The following is a 25,358-nucleotide window of genomic DNA, read 5'->3' as shown; positions in this document are numbered from 1 at the left end:
AGATTCAAATGTCTCCAGGAGTCTATTATTCCCCATCTGCTCTGCCAGTTTGTGAATGCTCGCGCTGTTCTATATATTAAAGCATCTCTAAGCGGTGAATGGGAGCGATCTCTCCGAGGGTAGCTATGCCATTAAAGTCTCCCCCAATAATTAGAGTCAGCTAGGTAGGCCGCAAGTGTACCTGAAATTCCGTCCAGAAAGGCCGCCTGGTCTGTATTAGGACCATATATACTAACTATAGCTATATCCCGGCCATCTAGTCTGTCTGATATTTCCACGTAGCAGTCGTTCGGGTCTATTACCTCCCCAGTACAATGGAGCAGGACCTCTGCCCTTATGCAAATCATAGTCCTCCTAGCGAAAGCAGAGTTTGATGTGTAGTGTACCTGACCTCGCCATCTATGCTTAAGTGCCTCTCCTTCCTTAGCTAATAAGTGGGTCTCCTTTAGAAGGGCTATCTGAACTTCCCTTCTGTTCAGATAGGAGAAGATTTTGTATTGTTTGGATATACTGTGCATCCCCTTGATGTTCCATGTAATAATCTTATGATATTGGGGGCAAGTCATTGGTGCGTGTCAAGAGTAGTCCAGGGGTATCCCCCCAGTTCAGAGTCCTGCATGAATGAGGGTGGTAGCACATCTTCGATTCTTGAAATACCATTTTCTGGCCTATAAGTTCTGCAACCCCCTTAACTATTAAACCAAAACCCCTAACTCCCCCCGCACCAGGACAAGTGAGCAAACGCCCTCATCCAAACGTGCAAACATTGTCAAAACAGTAAGCTCATGGGGTATCAGCTCCTCTATCTCTGTTTCCGTCACAGTGACTTGTTCCACCACTTGGCTGTGATCGTCCCTTAAGAGTCCCATTTCCCATTTACTGTGTTGATCTTGGTTGCAACGGCTTGTCTCGAGTCTGCAAGTTAAATAGGGCTGTTGGATTAGGATAATCTGTATCCGTCTGGTTTTGGGACGATGATTCAGGGTCCCTTCTCCTACCAGTTTTCCTCATTATTTCAGTGGTTACAATGTGTGGTAGCATAGGGGGTTTTCTTCCCTCTAGATGACTTCCCAATGGAGCACCGCTCCTTTGCTGGCAGGAGTGGTGGAGAGTTCTGCTCAACTTCAGGACTGGTTGCCCACTGCAACAGTCTCTTCTCTCCTGGAGGGTGCGCCTGTCCAGCGGTTCCCGCTGTGGGTTATAGCAGACTATCCGTGCCTGGGAACGTTTTTGTTTTCGGTGGTAAAGTTGGATATTCCCCAGCTACTAACCCCCTCCTCCATATGTTTATTCTAGCACCTGGAGCTCTTCACAGTCTTCAGCTGTACGCCTGTGGTGTTCCATTAACACTAGCCCTGTCAGTGTTAATGTGGTGGCCTTTCAGCAGTGTCAATTCGACTGGGGGGTCTATGATGCTTATAATTCATCTAGCTACCAGATGTATGAGAGTTACCATATGATTATCCCTCCTGCAGGCAGCCAGTCTCTCTATCTAACTTCCAGCTTAAGGGTTCACGCTGTGCACGTCCCTAGCAAGGTGCCTCTATTCGCCCGTATAACAGTACAGACTATCTCACCAGTGGGGGCCCCCACGCATGAGCTCCAGATGGTATACCTGGCTCTGCATCCTTCTGCCCTGGTGGACTGACTGGGGCTTCGGGGGCTCCTCGCCTGCCAGGTCGTCCGCCGGGTCTCGCTCTACATGCAGCTCCTATCCTTAAATCAGTGCTCCAGCACAGTCTCACCGCTTCAGGTGCCTCGAAGTCTCGAACGATGTATGGCCCCTTGGGTAAGAACCATGCCCGCTTCCCAGACTATCTTTTAGAGTCTTTGGTCGGCTGTCGTCGCCCAGTCCCAGCTCCCGTTTTGGGGGAGGCCGCCGGCCGGAAGCCAGTCTTCTCACGTCCCTCCGCCCAGCCTCCGTAGTATGGGCTGCAGGTGCTGCATGCGTTCCCCCACCTCACCAATAGGTTCTGCTGATAGGATCTTGCCACTTTTCAGGAGGCTCGGAATGAAAGACCACCCTCAGCGGTAGGGAGCAGCCTCCGTTTCTGGTCTGGGTTCTTCCTGGACCTCGGTATGTGGTGGTGGTCGCCATCTTGTTTCTTGTCCGCAGCCCTCTTCTGGCTGTGGGTCTGGAATTCTTTATGAATTTTCGGGCTCTGCCATCCGTCGTCCTGGGGCTCTGTGTTACGAGGGGATCTGGGGGGGGGGGGGAGGGGGGGAAGGGGTAAATTAAGCCCCCTGGGTGGTGGTGGCCCACAGGATAATACTGAATGGAGATCGGCTGGCAGGAGCCACCCAAGGAAGCCTCCTATCCATTGGCTGCTGGCCATGCCTCCCCCCTTTCCCTCACCCCCTTGACAGCATTGTATATGCTGCTTCATTCAGGCCCTGAAAAAATAAGTTCACCATCCTGCCATCCTGATGGAACTCCATTGGCTCCTATTGCTGGCCCGCACAGTCTTCAAAACCAACTGCATCTATTACAAAGGCATTACAGCCAGCACTCTCACTTTTCTTGTGACTCTCAGCACACCTGCATTAAAAAAAAAAAAACAAGACAGTAGGCATTTTCTATCCATACATCCAGGATCTGGAACACCATCCCTGTATCGAGATATGGAACAACATCCCCCTTATCCATCAGGACCACCCAATGCTGCTTCTGTTTAAGAAAGAGTTGAAGGCAAGCCTCTAAAAAATACTACATCTCAGTGCCACAATAGTACACTTCTGCTCCCAGAATCCAGCTACATCTTAATGATTTGCTGGCTGCATGCTCGTATTTGACCCTGTACTATGCTGCACTGCCTTTTTGCTAGGTTTGTGCTATACAATACCATATAAATGCATTAGAGGTTTATTAGATCCATGCATGAGTAACTCACCCAGACCAGGATTTTACTTTGTAATCTGGGGCTTGTATTTTTCTTTATCCCAAGAGGCATTTAGATCTTCAATTACCAGATTGCAACATGAATGTTAGTCTGGAAGAACAACCAGGCCTTGGAAATGCACAAGTTCCAATATATGTTAAATGGTTTATAAAATTCTTTACTATTTCAATGGAAATGCACTATAGCGGTAGTCTGAGCTCCCATGAAGCAGTGTACACCATTAGTAAACCAAGAATCCAGATTCTGTGGCCCTTAAGTAAATCCTTATGTGCAGGCAGCTGGATCTTCGCCCTCAATCAGGTCAAGCTTGCTTACGAGTTTCTCCAATCCTATCTTCTGCTTCTACTCCACACATTCTTGAGTTGCTTCACAGAAGGAGGGTTTCTTATCTTCTATCTGCTTTGTAGAACATTGTGAAACATGACAAGCTATCCCTTAGCAAAATCCAACTTTGTCTTCTGTATTCCTCCTTTCCTGCGACTCCTATGGCTCGGTGTATCGTGCTTTGTTGTAGACCTCTACTTGTAATCTACCGTCATGGACCTCTTAGTCATCATTTAGGGGTTAAAATGTAATGGAAAGACATCAGTATTAAACTATATTTTGAAAGTCTTTCTCTGTTAATTTTAAGTAGGAAGCGCTGATGTTTGCTTTTAAGTTGTTGCCTTAATTTTACTTAGTCGCAGCTAGTTGTGGATGTGTTTTGTATAGCAGCACATATCCCCTCCTGTATCAACCCGAGGCAGGATTTCCTCTATAAGCTTGGCCATGTCTACCAAATTGCATAATCAATTGCTCTATCATACTGTCCAATTGTGTAATGTCAAACTGCCATATGTCACCACTTTAAAGCCAGACTTACTGGCATTTCCTTTTTTATTTTCTCCTGTTTAATAACTTTCTTTCTTTTTTATTTATTTTGTTAAATTTTTTCAAGTTACAGCAATTTAGAAAAGATAAATCATAGACATAAAAACATTACAAATAGTAGATATTAAGCCACATTGATCATAAAAATACAGTTATAGCAATTCATAAACCAATATAAAAAGTTGCTTCTATGGGAAGATCTACAAATCCTAGATAACATATATAGGAGTAAACTGTTTCACTTAATAAAAACAGTCACGGACTCCAAATCTTAAAACAGAGCTAATTCAGATCTACTGGGATATCCAATCTGTAAGTGGCTCCCAGATCCTATTTCCCTTGATCATCCCCTTCCTGCCTCTCCGATCATACAACGCTGTCTCAAGCTTATAGACATGCAGGAACCGTCCTTTCCATTGCTGGAAGGTCGGTGGAAGCGGATCCAGCCAGACAGAAGCAACACACAGCCTGTAAACTGACATCTCAATAAAAATGAGCTCCTTTCCCATTTCCCCTAGCTTGTTCATCTGGCATTTCCATTGCATGACCTAATTTTTTGGTTGAAAGACTAATTTAATATGGAGTTTCATATATGGGTGATTTTTGCAAACCCAGTGTCAAGAATTCCTGTCAAACAAGGGAAACACGCCCTTATGTAAACAGGAGAGCTGTTACATAACTCAAGGGAAACACGCCCTTATGTAAACAGGAGAGCTGTTACATAACTCAAGGGAAACACGCCCTTATGTAAACAGGAGAGCTGTTACATAACTCAAGGGAAACACGCCCTTATGTAAACAGGAGAGCTGTTACATAACTCAAGGAAAACACGCCCTATAAAGGGAGGAACCGGGAGGTACAAGGCTGTCGGATATTGTGTTTACACCGACGTACCTGCTTCGTGAAGAGCAGTGTTCCGGAGTGGTGCTCCAGTAAGGCAAGAACGGAGGTAGGTCGAGTCGTTACTCCCTGGGCCGTGTCTTACCCCATCGTCACCTGTGAAGGACCCGGAAGCTCTACCGGTCAACCATTGAGCTTCGCTTTTTGACTCGGCTGAGTCCAAGCGCAGTGGCGCTTTTGCTGGTTGGAGTCGTAACTCCCAGCCCGACCAGAGACACAGGGACTGCCAGCTGTAACACACACCAGAAGGTGTTTGCCGCGTTACAGACTCGGAAGTCCACAGGATCGATCGAGCGGCTGCTCTCGGTTCAGTCTTCTTGCTTGTGATTGGGGTATCGGTGACGCATCACCAGGAGGTGACTCCGCGTCCCGGTGCAGTCTGAGGAAGAGGTTGCGGTACAAAAGGGGCCCAGATCTCTGTACTGGGGTGAATGTATGACATTGTTCTGCATTCTGTCCATCAATTGTTGTTTTTGCAATTGTCACCCCGAGTGGGAAGGGTATGCTCAGACGTGAGTCCCTTGCTCTCCATGCCACTGGAATCAAGCTATCCTGGCTGATGAGGGCTGAAAGCCCGAAACCGGTCCTAGGATGCTTGTTTCCAGTCCAGGGAGGACCTGGCTTGGCAGTTCGGGCTGGACTGTTCCCATGGGGCACAGGGTCAAGACTGATTTGCATATGGCTGGGTTCAAACTGGAATGGCATGGTGAGCAAAAAAACGATGGATTTAGGCCCAGATCTCTGTACTGGGGTGAATGTATGACATTGTTCTGCATTCTGTCCATCAATTGTTGTTTTTGCAATTGAGGAAGAGGTTGAGCGGCTGCTCCCTTCAGGTAGAGACCCCGGCTGGGTGTTTCCCTGACTCCTCGATTCTCCCCAACACTCTTCGTGCCCCTCACAGCCTACCGATTGGCATTGTCGGCCATTTCATTTCTGCCCTCTGTTGGCATACGCCGGGATCGGCGTATATGCAGAGGATGGTTAGGACCATCCGTGCTGTGGGCTGGTAACGTACTTAGCCTGGAGGATTCCAGTGACTATAACTTTTGTTTGTTCTTTGTATTTTATTTGCCTTCATTAAAAGAACTAACCCTTCACAAGTGGTTGCGTCCTCATTGTCGTGTCTGTTAAACGATCCTGAGACGTTCAGGGCGTTACAAAATATCCGACCTTAATAACACTAACTGTCTCCCGGTCGTTAACAGACATGGCAACACTTGATGATGTGCTGGCTGCTTTAGCGGCCATGCAAGTTGAAGTGGCTGCCTCTAGGCAAGAAACAGCCGATGTAAAAGCCAGACTGGATGCTATCCAATTGGACCCGCTCACGCCCAGCACCTCCCTCACGAACCAGACCCCTGCGGTAGTAGTGGAAATGCCGGTAGCCATCCCCTTGGCAACACCAGAGAGGTACAGTGGGAATCCTAACACAGTGCAGGTATTCCTCACACAAGTGGCGCTACATTTATCGTGCAAACCAAAGGCGTTCCCCACGAGTCAGGCTCGTGTGGCTTTCCTTATATCCTATTTGGCTGGAAACGCGGCACAATGGGCCGTACCTCTGGTGAGCAGGGACGACCCCCTCTTATGTGATTGGGGTGCTTTTCGCGAGGAATTCCTGAAGGTATTCGACAGAAGGGCTGACTCGTACACGGCGGACCGTGAAATGCTTGAGTTGAGACAGGGATCCAACGACCTGGTGCAGTATCTCAACGCGTTCCGAAGGCTGGTTGCGGAAACCAAGTGGCCTGTTGCTAAACAGACGGCGCTCTTCCATCAAGGGCTGTGCGATGAGCTCAAGGACGCCGTGGCTCATATTGACCCTCAACCCAAGACATGTGAGGGCCTTATCAACCTGGTATTACGGCTGGAACATAGGCTAAGTGAAAGAAAGGGGGATCATGGGAGAAAAGGAAAATCCCTTCCATCCTATGTGACGGTGGGAAGTCCTGAAACTTCCACCGCATCCAAGGGAGAACCCATGGACATCAGCGCAATACAAGCGAGCCTCACAGCCACGGAGAAAGAGTCACGCCGTAAACAAGGATTGTGCCTATATTGTGGCAAAAAAGGCCACTACGTACGTGAATGCCCTGCCAAACCGAAGACGTCACGTTATCGGGCCAACCGGTCGGTAACAGCCGTGGTGGACATACCGGCGGAAAACTAGAGGACTCCAAGACCAGAGAAGGGGCATCTCGGAGTCACTCATCCATCCCTTCACTTTCCAACTCGGTCACTAAGGGACAACGACACCTGTTTATCACGGTGCACGTGGGAGTGCATGACCAGTGGATACCCGTTGTGGCCATGGTGGATTCAGGGGCCACTGGCATGTTTATGGACCACAACGAGGCATGCAGGCTAGGGCTAGTGCTTCTTCCCAAAGCAGTACCCAAAGACGTCTATGCGGTAGACGGAAGGCGATTGGTGACGGGGCCCATCGGACAGCACACGGGGGTCCTTCCGATGAGATATGGGAGGAACCATTTGGAACAAATCGATTTTAACATCATCCGAGCGCCCCAATATGGCGTCATATTGGGATTGCCGTGGCTACAGAAACACAACCCCTTTGTGGATTGGCCAACACATCGCATCGAAATGACGTCACCGTATTGCATCCTGCATTGTGGAATAAGAACGGAATCCCTTGACGCAGATGAGAGCGGGAGTCAGACGGTGGCTACAGCGGCAGAAAAAGATGTGGCTCTCCCCCAGGCGTATCACAGTTTTGAGGATGTATTTGATGAGGTGAAGGCGGAAGTGCTACCACCACATAGACAGTTTGACTGCCAGATCGACCTGGTGCCAGGGGCCAGCGTTCCCAGCGGCAGGCTGTATGCCCTGACGGAGCCTGAAAACGTGCATCTCCGGGGGTACCTGGATAAACTCCTCAAGCTAGGATTCATCCGCCCGTCCAAGTCTCCGGCCGCCTCACCACTCTTCTTCATCCCGAAGGCTAATGGGGAGCTGAGAGCCTGTGTGGACTTTAGGGCATTGAATGCGATAACCATAAAAAATCGGTACCCCTTGCCTCTCATCAGTGTACTTCTGGAACAGGTCAAGAAAGCTCGTATCTACACCAAGTTGGATTTGAAAGGGACATACCATCTGGTGCGCATGAGGGACGGAGACGAGTGGAAGACCGCCTTTAAGACCAGGTTTGGCCTTTTTGAGTACCTCGTCATGCCGTTCGGTCTGTGCAACGCCCCGGCAGCCTTTCAGTACTTTTTGAATGAGGTATTCAGAGAGGAGTTGGATATCTACGTGGTCGTATATATCGACGACATCCTCATCTATTCGTCCAGTGTGGAGGAGCACGTACACCACGTCAAAGCTGTGCTCCAAAAGCTGAGGGAAAACATGCTGTTTTGTAAACTCAGCAAGTGTGACTTCCACGTCACATCCGTGGAATTCCTCGGAGTGATGCTGAGTCCAGAGGGACAGGAGATGGCAGAACGAAAGATCAAGGCGGTGAAAGAATGGCCGGTGCCCCAAAGCGTGAAGGACGTCCAAAGTTTCATTGGCTTCGCCAACTTTTACAGGCGGTTTATAGATGGATTTTCAGGAGTGGTGGCCCCAATCACACAGCTACTGAGGAAGTCCAAGGAGTTTGTCTGGTCCCCTGAAGCGAACAAAGCCTTTGAGGCCCTGAAAAGCGCCTTTGGTAAGGCGCCGGTGTTGGCTCACCCCGATCCGGATCTCCCCTACGTGGTGGAAGCGGACGCGTCGGATGTGGCGCTGGGGGCTATCTTGTCCCAACGCAACCACGACACAGGGGTGCTTCATCCCGTTGCGTACATGTCCCGCAAACTCAACGACGCCGAACGCAACTACCATATTGCGGAGAAGGAGCTTCTCGCAATCAAGGACGCCTTCACCGAATGGAGGCATTGGTTGATGGGGGCAAGACATGTGGTATCGGTGTACACGGACCATCGGAACCTACAGTTCATGACGGCCACTAGACACCTTTCTCCCAGGCAGCTGCGGTGGATGATCTTCTTTGCGGGGTTCAACTTCCGCATCACATATCGGCCGGGGACGGAAAACCGGAAGGCGGACGCCCTGTCCCGTCAATCTGCAGTTAAGGAACCATTGCCTGCAACCGAGCGTTCCATCATTTCCCCGAGGATGGTATTGGGGGTTATCCAACCGGATACTTTCCTGAGGGGAATAAAGAGAGGGATCAGGTCATTCGCATGGCGGAGGTGGCTCCTCCGTCACAGAGAATGGCAGCTAAAGGACGGGATACCCCTGAAGGGCAGGTGCCTATTGATACCCACGCCTAGGCTAAGGAAACAAGCATTCATCTGGTGCCATGACTCTCCATGCGCAGGTCATTTGGGCTTTGAAAAAACGGTGGCTAGCATGGGACGGCATTTCTGGTGGCCAACCATGAGAGTGGATGTCAGGAGGTGGGGACAGGAGTGTCCTACGTGTGCTACCATGAAGGCCGACCATGGCCGAACCCAAGGGCTCTTACATCCACTTCCGACCCCGGATAGACCATGGGATAGCATATCACTGGACTTCGTGGTGGGCCTACCGGTAGACCAGGGGATGACGGCAATACTGGTGGTGGTGGATTACTTGACGAAAATGGGGCACTTCATCCCCTGCAAGAGAGTCCCTACGGCCGGGGAATTGGCGTCACTACTCCTAAAGAATGTGGTACGACTGCATGGATTACCTGGGGTGATCGTGTCGGACCGGGGGTCGCAGTTTACTGCGCAATTCTGGAAGACTTGGTGCACTGCGCTGCATGTTAAGACCGCCCTGTCCACCAGCTACCACCCTCAAACGGACGGCCAAACCGAGCGCCTGAACCAAACGCTCAAACAGTATCTGCGATGTTTTGTGGACCAGGGCAGGGAAGAATGGGTCGACTTGCTATGGGTTGCAGAGATAGCCTATAACAACGCCACTCACAGCTCCACACAGTCATCTCCGTTCTATAGCAACTATGGCCAACATCCCAGGTTCTTGCCATTTCTACATCCCTTCAGAGAGGACAGGATTCCCGCCACAGCGGACAGGGTGGCACACATAAAAGACACGTTGATGCGCTCAAGGGCTGTCCTAATAGAGGCCAAGAGAAGATACAAGGCTGCGGCAGATAGGAAGAGAAGGCCCGGGCCACTGTACCGCACTGGAGACTACGTCTGGATATCCACAAGAAACATGAGGTTTCGAAAGAACAGTGTGTTCCATCCCAAGTACATGGGCCCCTATCGAATTACCAAGTGTATGGGTCCCGTGAACGTGAAGGTGTGCTTGCCCCAGTCATTGCGGATACACCCTGTCTTTCATGTATCATTGCTCAAACCAGCACCCTCCAAGCCGTCTGGGACACCTAGGCCGGTATGCGTGGAGTCGGAGGTGGAGTATGAAGTGTCGGGCATACGGGCGTCCAAATGGCGCAGGGGGAAGCTGTGGTACCTGGTTGCGTGGAAAGGCTTTGGCCCGGAGGAGCATTCATGGGAACCGGCTGAAGGGGTTCATGCTCCGCGATTGGTCTCCTTGTTCCATCGGCGTTTTCCTGCCAGCGCTGGACCCGTGGGGAGCCGCTGAGAGGGAGGATGTACTGTCAAGAATTCCTGTCATACAAGGGAAACACGCCCTTATGTAAACAGGAGAGCTGTTACATAACTCAAGGGAAACACGCCCTTATGTAAACAGGAGAGCTGTTACATAACTCAAGGGAAACACGCCCTATAAAGGGAGGAACCGGGAGGTACAAGGCTGTCGGATATTGTGTTTACACCGACGTACCTGCTTCGTGAAGAGCAGTGTTCCGGAGTGGTGCTCCAGTAAGGCAAGAACGGAGGTAGGTCGAGTCGTTACTCCCTGGGCCGTGTCTTGCCCCATCGTCACCTGTGAAGGACCCGGAAGCTCTACCGGTCAACCATTGAGCTTCGTTTTTTGACTCGGCTGAGTCCAAGCGCAGTGGCGCTTTTGCTGGTTGGAGTCGTAACTCCCAGCCCGACCAGAGACACAGGGACTGCCAGCTGTAACGCACACCAGGAGGTGTTTGCCGCGTTACAGACTCGGAAGTCCACAGGATCGATCGATCGAGCGGCTGCTCTCGGTTCAGTCTTCTTGCTTGTGATTGGGGTATCGGTGACTCCGCGTCCCGGTGCAGTCTGAGGAAGAGGTTGAGCGGCTGCTCCCTTCAGGTAGAGACCCCGGCTGGGTGTTTCCCTGACTCCTCGATTCTCCCCAACACTCTTCGTGCCCCTCACAGCCTACCGATTGGCATTGTCGGCCATTTCATTTCTGCCCTCTGTTGGCATACGCCGGGATCGGCGTATATGCAGAGGACGGTTAGGACCATCCGTGCTGTGGGCTGGTAACGTACTTAGCCTGGAGGATTCCAGTGACTATAACTTTTGTTTGTTCTTTGTATTTTATTTGCCTTCATTAAAAGAACTAACCCTTCACAAGTGGTTGCGTCCTCATTGTCGTGTCTGTTAAACGATCCTGAGACGTTCAGGGCGTTACACCCAGTCAACTTACAATTGACTTGTAGATCACCATCTGATTGCTCTTAATGCAAGATAAGCTTCAGTACTCACCATAAATCTCCCCTGTGCTAAGTTGCACATTTGGTTGTTACACATAGTGGCCAAACTTGTATTGATGGATTACTTATTAATGCTGAGATTTATTCTTGGGGAGCCACAGTCAAAATACTAGAGTGCTTGAAAAAGTCAAGACAACTTAAAATTTCTGATTGGATTGCTCCATGTCCGAGCTGGACATGCCTTTTTATTCCACAACCATTTTCGCGATGAGCTCGAGCCTTAAGAGTCTGGTTTCGAAAACCTAGGGCCACTCTCCATGTGCCTCTTTCACTTTCTCCAGCTCCCTGAGGATAATTGCAGCAAGCAACGGGATGCTTAAAGCAAGACCAATTGGGGGGGGGGGGGGCGGGGCGGGGTAGAGAGAAAGGAGAGAGAGAAAGGAGAGAGAGAAAGGAGAGAGAGAAAGGAGAGAGAGAAAGGAGAGAGAGAAAGGAGAGAGAGAAAGGAGAGAGAGAAAGGAGAGAGAGAAAGAATGAGAGAGAGAGAGAGAATGAGAGAGAGAGAGAGAATGAGAGAGAGAGAGAGAGAGAGAATGAGAGAGAGAGAGTGAGAGAGAGAGAGAGAGAGCGAATGAGAGCGAGAGAGAGAATGAGAGAATGAGAGAGAATGAGAATGAGAGAGAATGAGAATGAGAGAGAGAATGAGAGAGAATGAGAGAGAATGAGAATGAGAGAGAATGAGAGAGAATGAGAGAGAGAGAATGAGAATGAGAGAGAGAATGAGAGAGAGAGAATGAGAATGAGAGAGAGAATGAGAGAGAATGAGAGAGAATGAGAGAGAATGAGAGAGAATGAGAGAGAATGAGAGAGAATGAGAGAGAATGAGAATGAGAATGAATGAGAGACAGAGAATGAGAATGAGAATGAGAATGAATGAGAGAGAGAGAATGAGAATGAGAATGTGAATGAGAGAGAGAATGAGAATGAGAATGAGAGAGAATGAGAATGAATGAGAGAGAGAGAATGAGAATGAGAATGAGAGAGAATGAGAATGAATGAGAGAGAGAGAATGAGAATGAGAGAGAATGAGAATGAATGAGAGAGAGAGAATGAGAATGAATGAGAGAGAGAGAATGAGAATGAATGAGAGAGAGAGAATGAGAATGAGAATGAATGAGAGAGAGAGAATGAGAATGAATGAGAGAGAGAGAATGAGAATGAGAATGAATGAGAGAGAGAGAATGAGAATGAGAATGAATGAGAGAGAGAATGAATGAGAATGGATGAAAAGAGAGCAAGGAAGTGGGGCTGATTGGAGCATTTTTTGCCAAGCTCCTTTTGGTCTCCAGTTCGGCCCTACTTCATGTTTGTACTTGTGAATATCTTTTTGGAGTGTTAGAACGCACATTGCCCATTAAAAATATTCATATTTCCCTCTTTTTTATTACCAGGGCTGATATCTGCTTTTGTTAGCCTCATTGTTTATTTTGTACTTCACCTGTACGCTGACTTTGCCTCCTGTCTCAATTAGGAATTAAAGCAAAATCAGGAGTTGGAGAAAATAAGGCGAAAGCAGGAATTGCACAAATTGGCTGCTGATGAACAACACAAGGAATGGGTCCGGAAAAAAAATGAGCAGGTATGTTATGCTGTTTTAAGGGTTCAAGTTTTAACTATTTGTTTTAAGTTGATTAAACTTAATTTAACTTTATAGTTGGAAATGTTTTGTACGCAAACTTTTTTTAAATTTTTATTTGTGTATTTTTTATTTAAAACATAAACGTAAATATTATATCTTTATTTTTTACTTGAAAATTATGTACACATTTAAAATTTAGAACTAATTTGTTTTATCTTACATTATTTTCCTATGAGTTGTTAATGTTATAGCCTACCTTCATTATTTTCTGTGTGGGTGTGTTGCAGTGCCGGTGGTTGGTTATAGTGTATTTGACTTAGGTTAAATGTACTCCAACCTAGCATTAGACTATCGTAGAACTGTAGTTGATTTACTCTTGTGTGTTTGTTTTTGTATTACATGTCCCTTCGTCAACCCCATGTTTATTTTTGTATGAGCATGTTTGTGGCTATACCCCTCCCACACTTGGTGCTAAAACCGCATAACTAACTACTAAAATTGTATAACTATGTGTACTAGAGATGGAAATTTCCATACAGAAAGAGGTGGAGGTCTCCAGCTGTAGGGTTGTGAATTGCATTTTGTAGTACGGCTGGAGTACTACTTTATGTACTTCAAAACACCTTTTATGAATAGGGCTCATTGTCTTTTTTGTTCATTGAAAAACAAGGGGTATGTGTATTTAACAATGGTCAAAGAAGGATAATCATCGTCTGACAGTGTCTTTGACCCTGACCACTTGGTTAGCAGTAAACCTGGTTTGGTGACTTCAAAGCTGTCTAAGTTATGATCATATTATTCAGTGTGGTCCTTGTACTCTATGTCCTGAGGTGACTGGAAAACTGCTAGTGTTCCATTGGACCAGAAGAAAGAAATGGGCAGTGGCGCCTTCTTTGCAGTATTCACATTTAGTCTAAAAACAGACTAGAGATGGAACTTACAATGAAGTAGTACTACATTTTACCTTTGAATGGTCGAGTCATGTTGATTTACAACAGCTGGACATCTAGAATCCTCAAGCACAAGAATATTTCCCAGAGCAGTAATAGTCTTTGGCTGAAAGTGGTGGTGTACTAATAAAAAATGAGCGCAGCATTGCTGCTGTAACATGTCTAATCAACATCATGATGACTGACCTATTAGTTTACCTTTGACCCTTTCAGTTTGCCAAAGAGGATAGTCATTTTAAAAGGCATGTTATCACTAATGTGACAATTGTAGCTATAAAGTATGAGGTTCAGTTACCTCTGACAATATAATTTATTGGAAAATCATTTATGCTGGTTTTCGTTCTGCATAAGTTTCTTCACTACAGCATTCTGGGCCCACATTTCTGGTGTTCCAAAGATACTCTTTTAAAACGCTACAAGAATTTGTAGTCTTGTTTCCACCTTGGTACTTGTGCATGGATTGTGTCTCCTGGAGTGGTGTGTTTTTCCACTAATGCATCTGCTAAGCAGTGTGGGAGTGGGAAATAGTCATGGAAAGTAGTCCCTGCTGCTTTTTTTTGTTTTTTCCTACCAGGTATTGCACCCTAGCATGGTTGGGCATTTCACCAAATGCTTGCTAAAAATAGTATACAAAGTAGATAGACACCCTAAAAAGTGAGCAGTGAATCAAAATTAGGTTACGTTAATTAAAATGTATTGCATTTAAAAACCGTTCAAATATATACAATAATCAAAGTTTATTCAATTAACATCAAATTACAAACACTACTCGCCCAATCCCTAATAATCCCAGAAACCCCAAAAATACGTTTAGTATATTTTAAAAAAGAAATCGCAATAACATGTATTAATAATACATATTTCAATACACTAAAACACAATAATAAAACAATATTAAATTTAACAATATTTAACACTTTGATACTATAGTAAAACAGAAAATAAAAATTCTTACCTTTGACATTTTGGTCTACAATATTTTTGTAGTTTTATTATTTTGTCCATAGTATGGTCCGATTAGGTTTTTGGATCGATACTTAAATGGAATACCATGCATCTCCTTAGTCTTGCATTTAGTGTTACTTCCATCGATGTTCAGCAAGTAAGTCTGGGAAAACAATGTATTTCCATCTCAATGTATTCTGTATACTTTTTTTTAAAATAAGATTTTAAAACTGGACAGTCCATGTAAAGTGTAAGAAAGTAGCACCTGCATGTTTACATTTGGGCTAGTTAGTGTCTTTTGTAGGGTGTAGCTTGTCCGACGTTGGTGGGGTTACACATGTTTTGTGTAGTATGTTGAAATGGGTATGGTGGAATCTAGTGCTGCAGGAGGCCTGTGTCATTTTAAAGGTGCCCCGCCCCATTGTCTACCTGAGAATTAATTCCTAAAATCCTCTTTCCCAGTGTATCAGTAGGACAGCTATTCAAGGCCTAGTATTCATACATTCTATCCTGGTAAGCTTCATCAAGCGATTCTAGTGGTGTATGTGAGGACCCGTAGAATTAGTGCACTGTTCCCTAAATGTATGAAAGTTAGTTACTTACCTGTAACTACGGTTCTCCAGTATTGGTATCTTTCATAGAGTCCTATGCTTGAATCATCCCTGTCGTCGTAGTGGGAGCCCCATGGTATACTTATAAAAGCAGTAGATAATACTACCATAGGCTACAATGCATTGAACAGTTACTGCAAAAGCCTATCTATTTTCTTTTGTAAAAAAGGTCCAAACTTAAGAAGCAGACAATCAGGTGACAGCACTCTGTAGAACACTCCCAAGAGAGGCTAGGTTCCTCAGATCTTCAAGCACAAGTGTGAAACGTTATACTATGAGGAAATAAGGGAAGCCTCTCCGGGGAAAAGGGGGAGTCGCATGTGAATCTATGGAAGATACCAATACTGGATAATCGTAGTTACAGGCAAGAAACTCATTTTCTTCTACAGTATTGGATCTTTCATAGATTCACATGCTTGAATCTGAGTAGATAGGAGTTGCATAGACAAACCTGTAGAGAAACCATCATATATATTCACTGAAAAAACCATAGGTTTCAGGGGCGTTATAGTACAAAACCCTAGAAATTCCCCCGTTATAGTTAGTTCAGCTAGAATGCGAGGGGCGGCGAGTCATGCACGTAACTATTTCCTGCTCACAAGGCCTCTGAAGAGATGGTGAAAGTCCATCGAAACGCGTCAGGCCACAGGATGTATTACGGAATCGGAAGCTGCCTGTTTCCCATATAGAAGGATGTTTCCTTCTTCGCAGTATTGTGCGGCCTCAATTGCTGGGCAATTTTTGGGATATATATATATTTATATATATATATATATATATATATATAGCTTTATTACAGTATTGCAGTCTATTCAACAACCGATACACGGTTTCATTAGTTGATAAAGTTGTTTTCGTATTGACGGGATTAACTTTAATAAGTTGAACACATGCGGGATTATACCGTTTGGTTCAACTGACAATATGAAGACGCAATATCTTATGTATATTATTACTCATTTGTCAAGATTTTTTACATTTAATCATTTATGGTAAAGCACACTGCAAACAATCTCAAAAAAATGGAATGTATTTTAGCAAGAACAATGAATTTTGTGTGAGGAATACACTGTTGTAAGATGGCCGCCTTGTTACAATGCAATAGCGAGGCTCATACCATCGTCATCGATGTTGTCGCGATGCGAATGACGCAAATGAATTTAAATATTGGAGCGCGCCGTCTGAAATCAGACACTGATGAAGGAATCTCTGAAATGCGTCTGTCTCTCTGTTTTGGTTCATCTGCTAAATTAAATAAGAGCCGATACAAAACCCCCTCCGTGAGTGCTTGACTTTGTACACAACGACGAAGTTGGGAAGCTGGAATATATATATATATATATATATATATATATTCACTGAAAAAACCAAAGGTTTCAAAAACGTTATAGTTAGGAATTAGCATTTAAAAAACCTTGCAAATTCACTGAAAAAACCATAGGTTTTACACACGTTATAGTTAGGAATTAGCATTTAAAAAACCTTGCAAACTCAATGAAAAAACCATAGGTTTCACACATGTTATAGTTAGTTGGACATTTCACTCGTAAAAAACCAATGAAATTCCCCCGTTATAGTTAGTTCAGCTAACTATAACTCACGCACCCGCAATCCACTGCTGATGACGTCACATATTACATCACTCATGACATGGTCAGTGACATCACTCATGACATCACTGATGACATCTCAAATGACATCACTGATGACATCACTGATGACATCATCTAGTGAATGTGTGTTTTTCTGAAAATTAAATATGTTTTATATATGTATATCTCAAGGTCGATGGAAGAATAAATGGGTATATAAATGTCTAAATTGATGTTTTTTTTATAAAAAATTGAATATGTGACTGATTCAGTGTATCATAGTGAATACATGGCTTTGTGAGTAATGTTTAAGTATGTAAATATCTGTATCAGTCTCTCACTTTGTGTATAGGTGGCTGCATGAGTTGGTGAGTAGCTACATGGGTGTCTATATAGGTTATTAGTTGGTTTTTGGAGTATCAGTCTGAGTGTCTGCATGGTTCGGTGGGGGGTATTACGTAGTGCATAGGTGCATGAATGAGTGACTCACTGTTTGTATGTGTTGAAGACAGCATGTGTGCAGGACTGTATGGGTGGATGAGTGTGTGTATGGGTGTGTTATTGAGTGAATGACTGTGTCAATAGTGTCTTTATGAGTAACTTCATATATTTTATAGTAGTATATGTGACTATTGGTGTTTTTAATTGAGTATATGTGAGAGTAAGAGATTGAAAGAGTTCCTGTATAAATAAGTATGTTTTTCTATAAGTGACTGTTTAAAAGACTAAGTATGTGTTAGTTTCCGTATAAGTAAGTGTGGTGGTGTGTGTATAACTGTATATGCATATAATTGTATGTTTTAATCTTTATTAGCATGAGTGACTATGTGTGTGAGTAACTCTAAGGATGAGTGACATTATGAAACAGGATGTATAGGTGTATGAGTACATATGATGAGTGAGTACATGTATGAGTGACTGTATAGGACTGTTGGTGAATGAGTGGATTTGTATGTGGATCTTTGAATTATTGATTTGGTTGTTGTAACTGGTATTGGTATGTCCATTATTTTGAACATTGTAGTTTCTATTTTTGAATGTGTGTATCAAAGGTTATATTAGGGTGAGAGGAGGTCTGCTACACAATCACAAGGATGATGTCATCAGTGATGTCATCAGTGATGTCATTTGAGATGTCATCAGTGATGTCATGAGTGATGTCACTGACCATGTCATGAGTGATGTAATATGTGACGTCATCAGCAGTGGATTGCGGGTGCGCGAGTTATAGTTAGCTGAACTAACTATAACGGGGGAATTTCATTGGTTTTTTACGAGTGAAATGTCCAACTAACTATAACATGTGTGAAACCTATGGTTTTTTCATTGAATTTGCAAGGTTTTTTAAATGCTAATTCCTAACTATAACGTGTGTGAAACCTATGGTTTTTTCAGTGAATTTGCAAGGTTTTTTAAATGCTAATTCCTAACTATAACGTTTTTGAAACCTTTGGTTTTTTCAGTGAATTTGTCCGGTTTTTTATATGCTAATTTTTGTATTTTTAATTAAAGATATTTTTTATTAATAAAAATAAAATTACTATATATTCATTTATATATTATCTGTATCTTTTTTAAATTTATTTTTTTTTAAAATTCAATTAGGATAATGTTTTTTTTTTTTTAAATTTTTTAAATTATTTTGTCCACTTTTTTTTTTTTATATATAAATTCTTGGGGTGCGCGCTCTGAGCGCGCTCCTAGTACTATTTCGTAAGTTTTTTATGAATTCCGGCGTACGTTATTTACGTACGCAAATATACTTCATGGTGCGCGCTGGGAGCGCGCACCCAGTACGTATGCGTACGTACGCATGCGTGCGTGCGTCCTACGCGCTCGACGCGGTTTACTTCCGCATACGCTAAAATTATGCGCAATAACGGTCGCGTATATGCGTGCTCAACGTATGCGCGCTAGGTACGCGCATATGACGTATGCACCTGCGCGCTTACGCGTTCGTGCATACGTCATCACGGGGTGCGCGCTCGGAGCTTGCGCAGTGCGCGCACCTCGGGTTTATACATAATAAAACAACACTTCTTATTGGTTATCATTACTTTCAGTTTCTAATTGTTTCAATACCACACCCAATCCCCTCATGGCAAGTCATGTGATCAAGAATCATCACTTTTGATTGGTTTGAAGTACTTTCAGTTCTAGATTCTTCCCAAACCACACCTACTCCCCTCATTATTAGTTCTGATTCCTTTGGAGAAGGAGCTATTCTGTTGTTGAGAGACAATGGCTGAACAGCAACCATCTTCAGACAGTGACCAGGACACTCTTGAGAGGCAGAGGAACAGGAAGCAGAAAGACAGCTTTATATGGCAGTTTTTCACTTTTCCAGAAGGTCAGAAAAAGGTAAATGCACCGAAAGTTACTTGTGTACTTTGTCAAAAAGTCTTGTCACGTGGGAATCCTAACAAGAAATATTCTTTTAGCATTCACACTATGTTGAGGCATGTTGACAAAATGCATCCAGTGACTTTTCGTCGAGCTTCTGGAGAAAACCCTCCACCTGCTCAGCCGACGACATCAGCAGCAGCTCAGCCGAGCACATCTTCGGCAGCTCAGGGGAGCACTTCAGCTGCGATGGTGCCTTCACCTGTTTCTACACCTCTTGTTGGTCCACCTTGTTTGGCGAGGTTGTCTACACGGTGCACTGATTGCGGTTCTCTTATTTCTGTGGGGGAGACCAGTCTTGATCTCCTTCAGAGAAAATTTGATGCGCATCCGTGCACTAGGCCATAGATGTTTTTTCTTTTTTTGCGTTTTTCTCTTCCTGTTACCCTCCATTAACTCAAGGGCTCTTTTAAGAGCCACTTATAAACTAAACCCCCCAAATTTTTTTTTGAGATATTTTTTTGGAAATTATTTTGAGGTGCGCGCACCCTGCGCGCACCCAAGGTTTTTTTTTTTTTTTTTTTTAAATTAATATACAAAAAGAGGTGAAGAAATGGAAGCACACAGAGTCATGCCATCATTTTAAGCACATAACACAGGCTGCCCCTTTCATGGGCTGCATTTCTTTCAGAACAACAACTTCACAAATTAAATCTCTACTAATGCAACTGTGAAATCACCAGAGCAAAACGCAATAAATCTCTGCCTGTAATTCCTATTTGCACACAGAGTCATGTTTTCACATTAGTCACAAAACGAAATTTCTTTGCCAATTTGAAAGCACACTTACTGCTCTTTTTTTTTTGACAAGTAATAATCACTTTTACAGACTGACACATTATGAATCCACTTTTCAGATTTTTTAAAAAGCCCATGTCCAGACTGCTTTTTCAGACCACCACCATGTGTATCCTGGGTGACTGCCTACACTCCAGCAAGGGAAACCAGCCTTAGTGATGCTGAATGTATTTGCATTACAGACTGAAACCTCAAACCCCACTCGCTTGTAAATACTGTGCATGATTATACATGGAAAGGAGCTGGGTGTGTGCTAAGAGTCTGCTTCTGCACCAAAAAATCGCTCCCCCTTTTTCCTACTAATGCAAATATAAAATTACCAGAGTTGTACACAATAAATCTCTGCCTATATTTCCCAACATGTGTAACCTGGGTGACTGCCTACATTCCACCAAGGGCAACCAGCCTTAGTGATGCTGAATGTATTTGCATTACTGAGTCCAACCTCAAACCCTTAAACTATTCTTTTTTTATACCAATACACCTTAATTTATCGTGAAAACATAGTCCATATTATTTTACATGTTCCTCACATTTAAATTTCTCCCAAAACAGAAAATAATAAACACAACTTCAACAAAAAGAATTACATTTCTATTATTCATTTCTTAATTTACCATATACATCTCCTCTCAAACTCTAACCTCACCTTTAAAATTAGTTAGTTGTGAAAGAAATGTGGCACTCAAACAGCAGATTATCAGAGCCAGGATCTCTGTTCTCTACACCTCTCTCCTCTCAGCAGAACCAGATAATGGCAAAGTTTCCCTCTATTTTTCCACACATATACATGTAAGTTTCAAATCTCAGTGCTTCCCCCTTTTTTTCAAATGTAATCACATTTCTATTGGTTGAAAACCAACCCTTTTCCAAAAGTATCCTTCCCCCAACTTGACTTCTGCCTAGTACCCTTCCCCCAACTTGACTTCTGCCTGCTACCATAGCAACAGCTCATGGAACACTGCTGTGTGGAGTTAGGTCAGAAGTTCGCCAAACAATGTTTCAATTCCACAGAGCAAGAGTGCTTGACTTTTCAAACCTTACAGCAAATACATAGTACTGTTCTTTGGTAACACATTTTTCTGTACCAATACAAAACATGCTTCTAAAAATTTACACATACAGCCTAGTTTTTAGTGTAGAATGGTATGAAACAGCCAATCAGTTCTTTTTTTTTTTATAAAAAAATATGTATGCCTCCATTTCCAAACTGTCTTTCATTTCTTTTTCCCATTCTACTGAATTACACCTCCTGAGTGCATCCAGATCTCCTTTGAAGATGTTCACAGTGTGGATTGTAGGACACAGCTATGTCTTCTGGAGTGAAAAATTTGCAGTAAAAAGAGGTATGGTGAGAGACCTTGCTTTGCCAAATGTAGATATCAAATGGATTGGTCAGAGAGGGTTAAAGTGGCACCAATTAATGCCTTTGGTGAAAACCTTTCTACATCTCCCACAGCCTAACCTTATTATTGTGCACTGTGGTGGTAATGATCTAGGCACTTTAACTGGGGTAGGTCTGGAAATGCTTATTAAGGACACCTTTGTGCAATTGATGTCGCTTTTTCCACAAACTGCCTTTGTATATTCTAATATATGCCAAAGGCAAAAGTGGAACTGGTCCAACCAATTTTGTCCGCAGATTGACAAAGCAAGGAAGCACGTCAACAAATCTATTTCTGCTTTCCTCCGTGACTATGGTATGGGTTCTATATACCACAACAACTTGCGTTACAACATGCAAGACATTTATAGAGGAGATGGTGTACACTTCACTGATGAAGGCAACAGAGTCTTCCTCTTGAACCTTAGACTCTGCATCGGTACTTACTTGTAGGTACCAAAAAACAAACAATAAACACAAGGGCTCTTTTTAGAGCCACCTTATATCTAAACACTTAAATGCGATTTTTTTTTAATTTGTTTAATAAAGTTTTTTTCCGGGTGCGCGCTGGGTGCGCGCACTCGGCGATATTTTTTAACAAAATATAAATCTTTTTTTTTGCCCTACAAGGTCCTACTGTGACCCCCTTACAATGCCTACTGGGTCAATTTCTCACCACTCTGCCCCCTTTTCAAGTTCTCCCCCTTTGTTTATCACCCCCTCTTTATGCGATAGACAAAATGGCGGCCGCCGCTTCCTGATTTCCACCGATTCGAATGTTTACTAAGATCTAACAACCAATCAGAATTGCGCTTGCGCACGGCAAGGTGCGCGCACCCAGCGCGCACGCTGCGCGCTTACAGATATATATATTGATTTAAAGGCTATTTTCTCATAATCTACTGAACAGATTTACACCAAACCTACAAAAGGCACTTCCTTGACCTGAGGACTACCTCTCTGCCAGATTTCTAGTAATTCTGTTCAGCCGTTCGGGCTGTAGCCCTGTCTAAAGGTCCTATGGAAAAATGCATGGGAAAAACGCGTTTTGGGACCCCCCTTCTATCTCAGCCCCCGCTTGATGAATCCCCCCGAGACTTTCAGGGAAGGAGCGGAGCGTAGCGCCCCACCTATTTTGAGAAATTCGCGAGGATTCGTCGACCGGCGCCAAAGTTATTCAAAATAGAATGTTGCGGATTTCCTATGGAAACAGGGTCCTAACTATAACTACCTACTGGCGACCGCCAGTAGGTAATATATATTCACTGAAAAAACCATAGGTTTCACACACGTTATAGTTAGGAATTAGCATTTAAAAAACCTTGCAAATTCACTTAAAAAACCATAGGTTTCACACATGTTATAGTTAGGTGGACATTTCACTCGTAAAAAACCAATGAAATACCCCCGTTATAGTTAGTTCAGATAACTATAACTCGCGCGCCCGCAATCCACTGCTCATGACGTCACATATTACATCACTCATGACACGGTCAGTGGCATCACTCATGACATCACTGATGACATCATCCTTTTGATAGAGTGGCGGTCGCACGAGTTATAGTTATCTGAACTAACTATAATGGGCGAATTTCATTGTTTTATTTACGAGCGAAATGTCCACCTAACTATAACATGTGTGAAACCTATGGTTTTTTAAGTGAATTTGCAAGGTTTTTTAAATGCTAAGTTATGTATTTATTATTATATTTTTTATATATTTATTTTACAATAAACTACGTATTACATTTTTTTTTTTTTTAATGGTTTTTCACCGTGCGCGCAACCCGCGTTTAAAAAAAATAAAAATAAAAAAAAGTTTTTTTCTGCCTTCGGGGTCCTTCAGGGACCCCCTGACAAAGGCTAGGGGGTCAGGAAATCTCTACCCTGCCCCCTTTTCACGTTCGCCACCTTCCTTTTTCACTCTCGCACTCAAAACAAACAAAATGGCGGCAGACACTTCCTGATTTCGACCGATTCGAACGTTGACTGACATGTAACCACCAATCAGAATTAGGCGCGCGCATGTTAGGGTGCGCGCACGGTGCGCGCACGGTGCGCGGCTATAGATATTTATGTACTTTAACTGCAATTTTCTCAGGAACTACTGAACAGATTGACTCCATATATGCAAAAGGCACATCCCTGACCTGAGGACTACCTCTTTGCCAAATTTCAAGTAATTCTGTTCAGCCGTTCGGGCTGTACCTTCGACTAAAGGTCCTATGGGAAAATGCATGGGGAAATCGCGTTTTGGGACCCCTCTTTTTTCTCGGCCCCCGCTTGACGAATCCCCCCGAGACTTTCAGGGTAGGAGCTGAGCGGAGTGCCCCATTAGTTTTGAAAATTTCGCGAGGATTCGTCAACCGGCGCCAAAGTTATTCAAAATAGAATTTTGAGATTTCCTATGGAAACACGGTCCTAACTAACTATCTACTGGCGACCGCCAGTAGATAATATATAAATATATATATATATATATATACTGAAAAAACCATAGGTTTCAAGCACGTTATAGTTAGCTGGACATTTCCCTCGTACAAAACCCTAGAAATTCCCCTGTTATAGTTAGTTCAGCTAACTATAACTCGCACCCCCGCAATGCACTGCTGATGACGTCACATATTACATCACTCATGACATGGTCAGTGACATCACTGATGACATCACTGATGACATCTGAAATGACATCACTGATGACGTCATCCAGTGAGTGTGTGTTTCTGTAAATTTTAAATATGTTTAATATATATATATATATAGGAAAAAACCTATGGAAGAATGAGTGGGTGTATAAGTGTGTGAATGGATGATTTAGTAGGTGCGTGACTGACTCTATAAGTGAGTCATTAAACGTATCTTACTGCAGACTAGTGACTAAAATGTGTGAATGTCTGTATCTGTCTGTCTGTTGGTGTATAAGCGGCTGCATGGTTTTGTGAATAGCTATGTGTCTCTATGGGTTATTGATTGGTTGTCTGAGTATCTGTTTGGGTGCCTGAGTGTTTGTGTGGGTGGGGTGTGTGACTCTGTGCATACATGTGTGAGTGGGTGATTCTATGGGTGCATGGTTTTAAGAGTGCATCTGTGATGGACTGTATGGTTGGGTGAGTGTATGTATGGGTGTGTTAGTGATTGAATGTATATCTCAGTGGTAATTGTGTGAGTAACTACATATGTGAAAGGCAGTATATATGTGTGTAAGAGTATATAAGTGGGTATATGTGAACGTGTGTGATTGTGAGAGTGGCTGTATGGATGAGTGTGTGCTTGTATCAGTGATTGTATTAGAGCGTAAGAATGTGGTACTATTTTTATGAGTAAGTGAACTTGTGTGTGTATAACTGCATAGGTGAGTAAATGGGAGTGTGATTAATTATTTGCATGACTGACTAGGTGTGAAAGTACCTCTATGGATGATTGGTGGTGTGTGAGTGTCTATGTAGGTGTATAAATGCATATGATAGTCCTTTACTGAGTGACTGTAAGTATGAGTGACTGTACAGGTGAGTGAGTGGATGTGTGTGTAGATCTAAGAGTCAATGAGTTGGTATGTAGTTGTTGGTATTGGAGTATCTATGGTTTTGAGAATGGACGTCTGAAATTTTGATTGAGTATATCAAAGGGTGTGAGAAGATGCACTAATTTATCACATGGATGACGTCATCAGTGATGTCATCAGTGATGTCATTTCAGATGTCATCAGTGATGTCATCAGTGATGTCACTGACCATGTCATGAGTGATGTAATATGTGACATCATCAGCAGTGCATTGCGGGGGCGCGAGTTATAGTTAGCTGAACTAAATATAACGGGGGAATTTCTAGGGTTTT

At 43.8% G+C, this 25,358-nt stretch overlaps 1 protein-coding gene across 2 annotated transcripts in view; it reads left to right on the top strand.

Annotated features, from left to right (window-relative positions):
• Window positions 1-25,358, top strand: part of CCDC34 (coiled-coil domain containing 34) — a 381,735-nt gene that overhangs the window by 64,260 nt on the left and 292,117 nt on the right. For both annotated transcript variants that reach the window (XM_085643633.1, XM_085643634.1), the window contains exon 4: window positions 12,734-12,841. In XM_085643633.1, the coding sequence (XP_085499759.1) occupies window positions 12,734-12,841 (108 nt within the window). The remainder of the gene's footprint in view (window positions 1-12,733; window positions 12,842-25,358) is intronic.

Source organism: Triturus cristatus, chromosome 3_1, assembly GCF_964204655.1.
Source record: "Triturus cristatus chromosome 3_1, aTriCri1.1, whole genome shotgun sequence".
NCBI lineage: Eukaryota > Metazoa > Chordata > Amphibia > Caudata > Salamandridae > Triturus > Triturus cristatus.
The sequence above is the reverse complement of the archived record's forward strand: the minus strand, read 5'-3'. Positions and strand labels throughout refer to the sequence as shown.